We start from the raw sequence: 11,639 nt of genomic DNA, 5'->3' as shown, positions 1-11,639 counted from the left end.
GTTAAATCAGCCAGTTTTTGTTGGAGTTATTTGCGTGCACTTTATTGAAGTATCCCTGTTAGGACTGACTGCTACATAGAGAAACTGTTCAGAGAGATGCAAGGTAAGCAAAGCCGGCTGAGTGACTGCAAGCGGTGCACATAGCGGATCTGGGTGGGTGAGCGAGCTGCTGAGAGGAACAGGTGGAATACTGGAATCAGCACCCTCAACACTTCAGCATATTTACTTCAAAGAGGTAGGCTCCATTGTTTTTGCAGGCTTCCATACTTTTCAGCACTGACGAGAGGTTAAACAATGTCACTTCTCAGAGAACTTGATGAATCTGTAGATATGTGTATTTTATTCACTCTTTTTTATTGCACCGCTAGGACTTGTTACATGAAAAAGAATCAGTATTGCATTAACCACAGAATCATCCCAGTTGAGTGACATTTTAGAATATTATTTCCCATGGTCAAAATGACACTTCAGCCTTCAACAAAGTCCAAAGAAGTTTCACTTATTTTTGCAAATGTATCTAACACCAGAGAGTAAGCGGAACTGTCTATGGCTAAATTCCTTAATTCACTTAGTTTGTGCTGATATGTGCATGCATGGCTTATCAGAAACAATCTATAATTACCGTGTTCCACTGTAAGTTACGTGTGAATTAAGATCTTAGATATGAGCTTGGTTAACTCTAAAAAGTTTGTTTTCCTTGCTGAAAACACTTCTGATGAGTTTCTGCAGTATAAAAAGGAGTTGCATCATCATTATATTACATAATGGAAGGACTGCATATGTCTGATTATATATAACCCTCATAAAACTTCACATCACATTTTTTTCTCGTAAAACGGTTAGACTAAATATTTTTACTCAGTGCTTTACTTTGTTTTTCATAGACTGCAAAGATTGATAGAGAGCTCTTATTCATGTAGCTCTTTGATATTCATAATCAAAGCGGCACACCTATTATTACTTCCTTTTCATGAAAGGGTTAGTTAATCGAAAGTTCAAAGTGGATTAAGATGTATTCAAGTTGCACCTTTAGTCTCTTGTTTCTATCAACTCCCTGCATGTAGTTTTCAGAGGAAATAAAAATCCTCTGTGATGAACAGATGATGTCTGGCCTCCTCATGTGTCCTTTATCCTTCACCCTGACACCTCTCCTCTCTTTTTGTAGGACCGGGCGAGTGCCCAGACGTTCGAATGCATTTATCACTGGATACCATGAGCATGGTGGACGACAGCTGCCTCTCACCCAGCAACTTCCACGAAATGGGGAAAGGTGGGGGGGCCGCTGCAGGGGGCCGCGTCCACAGCATTGATGTCATTCTAGGCTTCAGTAAAGACCAGGACCCCCTGCTCAGCCCGGCGGGGGCCCCGGGGCCTCATAAGGTGGGCGTCGAGGGCCTGGCAGAGCCTGGGAAGCAGCAGGAGCCCTCATCACACCCCTCCTATGGTGGCCACCTCTCCTCTATGAGAGACAGCGGTGCAGAGCAGCAGCCGTACCATGGTAAGTCACCAAACGTGCTGCTGATACTGGTGATGCTGGTCGCTCTCCACCATCAGTGGTTTCCCTCTCTGGTTAGTAGCATGAAGGAGGCCTAACAGTGTCTTTGCACCACCAGGTATTCGTTTTTATTACAGAGTTAGTTTGGTTAGGTTGAGGACGGTATGGGAAACCAGTTACTTATTAGGTACTGGTCAGTTTTTTCAAAGTTTATCATTTATTTAATTTACAGATGGGCTTTAATAATGAGATTTTGCCTGTCATATGAGACTTATGTTCTGCCTTAATGTGAGATGGTCAAGGAATATTGATTATAGATCAGCAGCTGTATTGTTAGAAATCTCTGAATTTAGTATTTTAGACATTTGAACTGAGTAACATAAAAGTTGATTTAGCCGCAGATAAGTCATTAAATCACTGATTTCACTGAGCTTGACACATTCAAACAAAATACAACTTAAAATGACAGCTTTTGATATATCTGGGCACCGACAATGATTCAGTCTCAACTCTGATTTGTTGTTCAGGCAAAATCTGATGAGAATCATGATAGTTGCCTAAATTGATAAATTTGCCACAAACTGAACACAGTAGTTAACACCATAGACCCAGGGCTTATGCTTCAGCTACTGGCTTTAAATTCACATCTTAAAAGATCGCAAAACAACCCAATAGCAAACCAAATGAAAATTTATGCTACATACAATCATATCCAAAGCCTTTCCAAAATACATTTTAAATGTAATGATAACTATGGGACAAGTAGGCATTGTGTAAACTGTCTTCTTCTTTATGTAACTAACTTCAGTGGATGCAACGGAGCACTTTGGATTTATAGCCAGGAGAGATAGATTACATCAGTGTATACTGGCCTTATTTACACAGAAGTTCAACAATTGCAGTAGCCATATACAAATGGAATTAGTGTAACAACAAAAATGTAATTTCAACATTAATTCAAAGATTCAACATGCTGAAACTAACATAAATCAAATGTAGTTGTTTGTCTCACAACAGCTGCCAAATTTCTGTGGAATTTCAACTAATGAAAATCAGTTTGTATTTTTTTTTTTCTGGCACTGTTACCAGTCTTAATGTGGTGATTGCTGCACCTGACATATTTAAATGAGCAGCCCTGAATCATAAATGTCGGTGCTGTTGTGTAGTAGCAGATACCTAAACTCCCGACCTGTGTGTATGGCTGCCATATAAAACCCTGTACATAAGTATACTGTGAACTGTGTGGACTGAGACTGAGAGATAAATCACACAACAAGATGGTACAGGGGGTTTATGTCCCCAATCCCAATCCCATCCCCTTGTGGAATTCCCCTAATCTTCTATCCTGTGCAGATTAGATTGTACTGTACAGTAGTTCATTCTGGTGTTATTATTATTATCATTCTGTCTCCGAATCAAATTTATCATGTTTAATCTGAAGCTATTTTCACATTCAGGATCGGGCAGGTGGTTTTGTGGCAGAAACACAAAACACACAAAAAAGTTATTTCTCTGAATTTGAGATAGACATGGTGTGGTTTTCTCATCCATCCAAATGATTTCAAACATGGTGGGATTTAAATCACCACAGCCAGTCACACTAACTTTTGTTGGCTTAACATACATCAACACAAATGGCATCAGTGTTTTGTGTGTAACTATCTTTTTAAGTCCGACTTGTTCTCCCTGAACGGGCGCTCTCCAGACTGTGGTGTCACTCAGCCCCCCTCTCTGTGTGGAGATGTTCTGCTCGCTGGTAAACAGCGGGCAGCCTTCAGGCCAGTGGCTGTGATGGGCTGACAGGCCAAGAGCTGGTCACTGAACCGGGCCTGACCTCTGCCATTGTCAGTGCCTAAGCTTTGTCATAGTAGCTTAATGAGAAGTAGATAAGTGGACCCCCAAGTCCTGCTTTGCCCCTGCCTCTGCTCCTGTTTGATAATTGAAAGAGCACAAGCCCTCCCTCCTCACCACCAGCACACAGAAACATGGACACACATTCACATTTACATTACAGGGACCCTCATTTCACTGAAACAATGAGCATGCAAGTTTTAGAGACTTGCCTACAGGTGTTGAATATTGTAAAACACTTTTGCCCCAAGATTGTTGACGAATCCTCCATATTGAGCCACAACAAGCTTAGAAATAATAATTAAAACTTACTCTCATGCCAACTGCTGTTCATATAGTTCGTCTTTATTATCCAATGAGACAAATCTTTCCATTTTATCCCATATTGACTCGTCCGTGTGACTAAAATTAATGATAAACGTGCCACCCTTTATCTTTACTAGACTTGGGTCAGATAATAGTTGTAAATGCATGTCATGTTACTTTGATGCCAAATTTTCAGTTCACCACATAAGGACAATACACTGAGTATTACAAATATGTGACATGGGATCTTAAAGTCAGCTTCATGTACTTCATGATTGACAGCTTGGCTGATGCTACCAGGAGTGTGTGTGACACCAGTCTGATCATGGCAGACATAAACTCTTTAAGAGGAGAACTGATCTGATCATCTAATCATCATCTTTGTACTTTTTTAAATGAATTTACTTTTACTTGTTTGGTTAATTCACCTGCACTCATCACAGCATTAAGGCCTCTGCTCATTCTCTGTGGTGTTTTCTGTTTTCTCTGGCACTGTAAGTGATAGGTTAAGACATTAGCTTGTTAGACTAGGTCGATTAGAAATACAAGGAAGGATAAGAGGAATTAAATGACTGCACCTGTGCCGTTGAGGATTATGAGGAGAGAAACCTAGAGAGAATATCTTGTTATGTTGAGGTGTGGCCTGTCAGGAGGTGGGCATCATATGTTTACAGGACAGAGGACAGATCAGGTCATAACATATTACTGTGGCCAGTGCACTGTAAGCATGAAATAAGAGCATTTTTCAGTGTACTTGCTGTCAAATACATGCTACAATGACAAAAAACTTGTTTGACCTGTAAACAAGTGAGACATTTTTTTGATTCTAGACTTTTATTGAGGACAGTTTCCATTTGGAGAAGGTAAACAACTGAGACACCTTTTATGAATCCAATTATCAGTCTTTTTGAGCTTCAGACAGGTTTAGGGGACTGCTTGCTTCACTGACTTACTGTAGTGTATTGTTGCAGGTGTCAAACTAATGTGATCTCTGCTGGAAAGTCGCTGCTGCAGTCAGTAATCGTTCTGTTCCCTGCTTTTATTATTCTTCAAAATATTAATATTAACATGAGAATTTTTTTGAGGTCTTAGTGTAGAGGTATAATGGTATCTAATCAAATATTGCAAAGCAAATTCACGTTCCTTATTTATTTGTCTTTTGTGCTGGACAGACACAGGCTTGTTCACGAACAAGTGTGATGGGGAACTGAGTGAGCTGAGGAAGAGTGTGGAGAGTGATGAAGGCAAGTCCCCGGAGCCCTGCAAAGAGGATCAGCCCAAGAAGAAACACAGGCGCAACCGCACCACCTTCACCACCTACCAGCTGCACGAGCTGGAGCGTGCCTTCGAGAAGTCCCACTACCCAGACGTTTACAGCCGAGAGGAGCTGGCCATGAAGGTGAACCTGCCAGAGGTCCGCGTTCAGGTATGCTCAACCTCAACAAGCTCAGGAGCCGTTTGAATCCAAGTCCATGATGACAAAAATCCTCATTGGAGAGAAATTTCTACTTTGAGCGAGGTTTATCACAAATAAAATCTATGTTATCTTGTGGATTTACATGAGAAAGTCTTCAGGCTCAGGTTTTTCTATTTCATCCCTTTTTTCTTTTGGTTGGACAGTTTAATGGGTTAAATCAGCGTATTCCAGTTTATGAGGTGCTCTCAGGAACACTGGCCATGTGTGGGAGTATGCAGGTGGGGAGAATATTTCAGATAACTGGAGAAGCAGATTGTGCGATTCAAAGAGTCAAAACTTGGCGGGAGGAGGAGCAAAGTGGTTTAATGCAGGACGGGACCTGAAAGACTCCCAGAGATGGCAGAGGATTAACGTTATTTGGCATTTTGAAGTTGGAGTTCAGTGGAAACCAGCGCAATAAAGTACACAGTGAAAGTTTGGCTAGTGTATACATACATTCAAATCTAGAGATGCTGTTGACCAGCTGTGCAATCTGGTATGTGAATTGTGCCATGTTTTTAAGTGCAGTGCTTATTGATCGAAAATAGTCTCTTTGCCTCTTTCTAACATGAAAACATGCCCCAAATAAATACTCAACAGAATGCCACTTGATATTTAAGTTAAATATCTACACGAGTTCAATAGAATATCAATAAGCCATAAATTACATTTCAACAGCATGTCTGTAAAGCGTTATTATGGATCCCACCAGAGTTCTGGGCAAGATTCATCCACCAGTGCTGTGATTGATCATAATATTTGTTTGCCTGTTGCCCATTTGCTGAGAGGCTTGACATAACCCCTCACCCCAGAACTCAGGTGGGTTTCCTAATAATGCTGTGGGTGTCCAACCATAATGTCAACTAGGCCTGCATGTTTCATAAAATTCAGCAAACACAAACAACAGAATGTCAATAGATATGGCAATATCTTGAGAAATTATAAATTCTGGCTTATTTATCCTCTACTGAACTCTTGTTGATATTTAACTTGTATATCAATTGACATTCTGTTCAACATCTATAGAGGACTATCCAAAGAAAGTGTGACCAAAATTTAGATTTATGGCCCCATACTGGCTCTCTTAGTATTATTAGCTTGACAATTGTTTTGTTAATTGTTATACTCATATCCAGAAACTTAGAATATCTACTCTCCCTTCATGTTCTTTAGGTTTGGTTCCAGAACCGCAGAGCTAAATGGCGTCGTCAGGAGAAAATGGATGCCAGCACCATGAAGCTCCATGACTCACCCATGCTCTCCTTCAACCGGCCGCCACCTGTGCACACCAATGTAGGTCCAATGACCAACTCCCTTCCCCTGGACCCATGGTTGACCTCTCCCCTGTCCAGTGCGACACCGGTCCACAGCATCCCTGGCTTTATGGGCCCAGCTCAGGGCCTCCAGCCCAGCTACCCCAGCCACAGCTTCCTCAACTCCTCTCCTCATCCTCATCCTCATCCCCCTCATCCTCATCCACATCCTTCCATGGGTCAGGGGATGCAGAGTATGGCTCCTCCCCCCTACCAGTGTCCAGCTCCCTTCCCTGATAAATATCCTCTGGAGGACGTGGACCAGCGCAGCTCCAGTATTGCTGCACTGAGGATGAAAGCCAAGGAACACATCCAGTCTATGGACAAGACCTGGCAACCCATGTGACTATCAGACCTGTCGATCCATGTGAGTGACGCTGGGAAAGGGAGACACTGAGGTCCACTTTGTGGGACAAGGGAGAGACATGAACAGTGTTTGAAAAGCAAAGTTGGCAATGACATATCTATGACGCACAGCACCAAGCAAAGGAAATGGATTTTTGAACGATGAAAATTTCCACTTTCTTTCCTTCTTTTTTTTTAAACAAAGAATTGTACTCATCTCGGAGACGTCAAGTGATCAAGTGAGCTCTACAGCCTTGTTAAATTGTTAAATTTGAGCCATCAGTTACTAGACATTTACTCTCCCTGTGATCACTAGATGTTTAGTGTGTTGCCTTGGGTGCTTTCAAAGCAAATGTCACCTCACTGACTATTGCTCTGATCACAACTTGCACTCCAGGAGCTGCAAGACGCCAAGCATCTCTTCCTTTGATGACAACTGATTAATGATCCCTGATCCATTTCTGGAGCAAACTAAATGTCTTCCAAGACATACGTATGTCCCACTGAATGTTTTCAGTTTGTTGCAGGCATCCCTCCACTGATGCTCATGAACAGCAAAGTGCTGATAAAGGCCACCTTTAAGTAGTTGAACACATCTGCAAGTAATGGCAAAATATTTTGTATGTAATGTAATTTTGTTTATTTGCAATCAAAAAAGCCAGTGATGGAAAGCTGGAGGTATGCATGCTAACATGTAATAATGTTTCTCAAAAGTGAAACATCACTGTGAGCATTGTTAGTGTTCTCGTCCTTTTTTTTCCTTTTACCTCTGCCATCAGTTTGATTATGTCATATAACACACCCTGTATTTCAGTCTTCATTCTCTACCTTCCCCTTTTCTTCAGTTGTTTGTGTTTTTACTAATTAATCCAATTGTCTCATTTTCACGGGTCAGCTAATCAGAGTCTCAAGGCATTTTGTAAATGAAGGGCCCATCTCAATATCATGTGACACCAGATTTTTTTTTAATATCAGTGTACAAGGAGATATTACAATGTCTCTGACTGTTCTTGCCAACGCAGTCTCACTTATCTATTGATTTATAATAGTTGTGTAATTGCTTTGCAGTTATTACTCTGCTTACGGTGCATGATGCTGCACTACAGTAGTCACTTGCTGCCCACAGATGTTTGAGCCATTAGCTTTGATGCCCTGGCCTGACTGGAGAGCAACCACAGCTGAGGACCAGGAAGATTGTTTCTGTCTGTCATGCTTGTACATTTGCAGGAATACGAGCCCCGGACAACAAAATAATCATGTTTCAGTGTGAGCAACATAATTACTAGGTTGGACGCACACAAAGTACTTGGACACTTGCACACACAGCTATGCTGCCAAGATACTGGAAGTTAAGGTGGTGGAGGTGTTTGTATGTATGTGTGTGTGTGTATGTAGCCCAAAGCATTTTTGAGAGCACAAATACTTTGTGGGGAAAAAGACGACTAGAGTCAGAGTTATAATGGCACCCTCTTAGTCTTCCGGGGCTGAATATACCAAAAACAATTATGTGTGAAGATGATCTTTTCTGATATGAATGATCTTTGTGCTAAAATGCTTTAAGGCAACTCGTACAGACTTGAACATTTCTAGTGAAAACTGAACATGGGCACACTTCCGGTAGTATTGTACTGAGCAGGCTTGAAAACCAGAAATATGCTCTTCTCACACAGTAGGGGGGCAGTGAAGAAAGAAAGAAAGAAAGAAAGAAAGAAAGAAAGAAAGAAAGGACAGAGGCCTTGCGAGGGAAGTAACCTTCTTTTTGCTTGAGTGGCCGTTGGAGGAGAAGACCTGTTGGCAGCTCAGTGTTGGGTGGCTGCGTGTACGTGCAGGGCAGCAGAAAGAGCCCTGTGTGATGTGTCACCCCACATAGTTTAGTCTTTGTTTGTCACAATTGATCCAAGCGCATCCTCTTTGTCTGAAACTGAAGGGGGGGAAACGGTCACAGGCTGCACTAAATAGGCCCTTGTAACCATTTTGTCATGGAAGTTTTTTTTTTTTTTTTTCTTTCCCATTCTGTGTCAAAGGAAGAGAAACATGGGTTGTGGCTGCTGGGGTCATTAGTGACACAATATTGGCCATTTACCATCTGTTATGAAGTTAAGTTCTAATTCTCTTAAAAGCAGAAAATAATGTCCAAATTGATCGTGTACAGAAATAAAAAAAAATGTGTTAATGAGAGGGATAACCCTTAATTGGACTAGTATTTTTGTATTTGGCATCTTAACAATAGTGTCAACACCTGGGATAACCTTTTTGAGTTGAACTAAAGGGAGGAAACACCCTTCATCTAAAAGTGCAATTTCAGCATCCTTTTTATTTTTATGTTTTGTAAAGGAGACTCACTTTTTCCCCCATAAATGCCCATAGTGTAACTGAGATTTTTCACAGTTATATCATGTGAAAGTTGGCTTGTAGCTATTGGCAATCAGCCACGTGTCCACGATGACTACAGCAACAACAGCAAGACAGATGTAAGATGTAAGATTCAATGTTTCCATTCAGAGGAAAAAAAAGTTTTGTTGTGTCTGCTGCTCACCGTCAGTCCTCATGTAGTTTTTATGTTGTTGGTTAGTTATGTTTAGACACCCCTGTTAGACAATGCCAGGACCTCACACCCTAGAAGGAAGGAGGATTACCTTGCACACAAAACAGCTCATTTAGGATTGTATATAAATGTGATTTTGGACCAAGAATAAGCCAAAGGTTAGATAACAAACAAAAATGCACTAGATGTATGAGAGTTTTAGTTTTTTTTTTATGTGAAAATGTACAGGATATTTTTTTTCCTGTATGGCAATTCTGTTTGTTACTTTTCCTAGTTATGTCATTGTTTTCTTTTATTGAGTTTGTCTGATACATTGATGTCCATATTCTGGAAAGAATGAATACTTACTGAAAATAAAAACATATAGTTTGATAGAATACTTGTCCCTGCTTTCTCACTGCCTTGCTCATGTGTTGACCTGTGCACTTGTTCCCACACAGGCTGTTTTTTTTTTTTTTTTTTCACCCCCGTGAATCTGAAGAGTAATCCAAGGTTACTGTATAATCATTATCATCTGAGCCAGAGGCGTTTTTCTTTCTTTTCCTCTAACACTCGTGCCCCATCTCTCTCCAGCCGTCATAGAAGCACTCTTTCTGTCTTTCCACCCCTCCCTTCCCTCTCCCCTGTTCCGTGGTTGGTGGCAGGATGCCAGCCTATTAGGAAGATGAGACTCCAATCAATCAGGGCTTCCCAGGAGGGCCTCTGACCACAGGGTCCGGCTCCCTAATTGCCCCCAGGCAGGCAGGCAGGCAGGCTCGGCCGCTGCAACACATGTTCACAGGAGGACTGGTGCCGCCGTGCTAGCTGGCCTCCTCAGCGTGTGAACCACTTTCTTAGACAGATGGAGGACCTCACTATTTGGACCATATGGATAGGCAAGTGCACGTAACAGGGGAATAGTCTGTGTTTTCTACACGTGGCGGAGCTGAGCAGCCACTGCGCCGTACGCTGGTGGTGCCCTTTGTCGACATACAAAAAGAATTAAACCAATCAAATTATGTAATGCAACTGGATCTTATTGGAAAATGAAGGAAAGATGCAAGTTTACATAAGCACAGAAACAAGTTTAGAACCCATGAAGTGGTCGTGCAAATAGTAATTTACTCTGTATGTGTCGAGAGTAACAAGTGCACTGGTGAAACCGAAAAGCCTTGTATAACTTTGAAGAGCCGCTCACTACTTAGCTTTGATGTATTGTTTTTTGTTTTTTGGGATCCCGTCTCACTAGTGTTCCCCCAGAGCTGAACAAACAACACACTGTGTGGCTGAAAGAGAGAAAAAAAATCCTTGGGACATTTTCTCTGGCCACAAGCTATGGGAGTACAACCAAATAACGTTGACAGGCTGGAGGGAGAAAGTAAGGATGAAAGAAGAGACAGACAGAATGTGAGCAAGGTGGAGTGAGAGAGAGCAGAGAGGAAAAAGGGAAACATTAAGAAAGAGATTAAGAAAGAGAAAAGTATGGGAGGGAGAGAAACAGGGAGAGAGTGGGAAGAGAGAGAGAGAGAAGGATGGGAGAGGGAGAGAGAGGAGGGGCAGAGGGTGGGATGGCTGCTCATCAGAGTTAATGATGTAGAAAATCCCCCAATTAGAGCGTTTTCCTGTGTTGCAGGATGAGTTCAGAGCGGGGTCCTCTGACAGCCCAGGGATTAGTGCCCGGGCTGGGCCGGGCCGAGCCGAGCCGGGCCTGAACACACACTAACTAACTGTTGGACGGCTTGGCACAGTTCACCCGGGGCCGGGACGGGGCTAGAGCCACAGCCAGGGGCCAGGGTAGGCATGCGTTGAGCCGGAGTGAGTGGCACAAAGAAAAGCATGGGAAAAAGAGCAGCAGATCAACAGAGAGAGAGAGGGAGAGAGAGAGAGAGAGAGAGAAAACTTTTGGTGGTGAGCTCTGCTCTACTATACAAAATCTCCTGGATTTGAATGTAAGCCAAAGCAAGATTTTGGCTATTACATGCTTGTAAACTTGTCTCTATCTCACCTGTAACTGCCTGCACTTCTCTAGATCATGTTATTCTTGATAAATATTGGAAATCGGAAGAAGTTCTAGGCACAAAATACACAAATAAAAGTGCATGTGTAAGATCGACTACTGTGACTAGTTCAGCTGTCCATCAGTTTGGAGCCGTGGTCTGCTGTGTGGATCCTTTCTGACCTACAAGCGCTGTTACATGAGGTTAACATTATCTCAGCTCAGGATTCACATCAGCATTACACATGTGCTCTTCTAAACTCTAACCTAATCTAATGTGGACATCTGGATTGTTGAGAGAAATCAATTTCGGTGTCGAATGATGAATGATAAGATGGCAGAAATGCCTGGAG

General features: G+C 42.1%; 1 protein-coding gene across 1 annotated transcript; it reads left to right on the top strand.

Annotated features, from left to right (window-relative positions):
- rx1 (retinal homeobox gene 1) lies at positions 1 to 9,688 on the top strand. The gene is made up of 4 exons (XM_030049044.1): positions 1 to 235; positions 1,166 to 1,498; positions 4,825 to 5,078; positions 6,282 to 9,688. The coding sequence occupies exons 2-4, from the start codon at positions 1,192 to 1,194 to the stop codon at positions 6,765 to 6,767; spliced, it is 1,047 nt and encodes a 348-aa protein (XP_029904904.1). The 5' UTR covers positions 1 to 235; positions 1,166 to 1,191; the 3' UTR covers positions 6,768 to 9,688.
- Positions 9,689 to 11,639: the final 1,951 nt, after the last annotated feature.

Source organism: Myripristis murdjan, chromosome 4 (assembly GCF_902150065.1).
Source record: "Myripristis murdjan chromosome 4, fMyrMur1.1, whole genome shotgun sequence".
NCBI classification, from domain to species: Eukaryota; Metazoa; Chordata; class Actinopteri; order Holocentriformes; family Holocentridae; genus Myripristis; species Myripristis murdjan.
Note: the sequence above shows the minus strand (reverse complement) of the source record. Positions and strands in the feature narration are given on the sequence as shown.

What these genes read in the sequence shown, in the direction of transcription:
- rx1 (XM_030049044.1), top strand. Translation starts at nt 1,192, where the DNA reads ATGCATTTATCACTGGATACCATGAGCATGGTGGACGACAGCTGCCTC. An exon ending in AGAGCAGCAGCCGTACCATG is followed by an intron (nt 1,499 to 4,824) that starts GTAAGTCACCAA and finishes TGTGCTGGACAG; the next exon opens with ACACAGGCTTGTTCACGAAC. An exon ending in TGCCAGAGGTCCGCGTTCAG is followed by an intron (nt 5,079 to 6,281) that starts GTATGCTCAACC and finishes CATGTTCTTTAG; the next exon opens with GTTTGGTTCCAGAACCGCAG.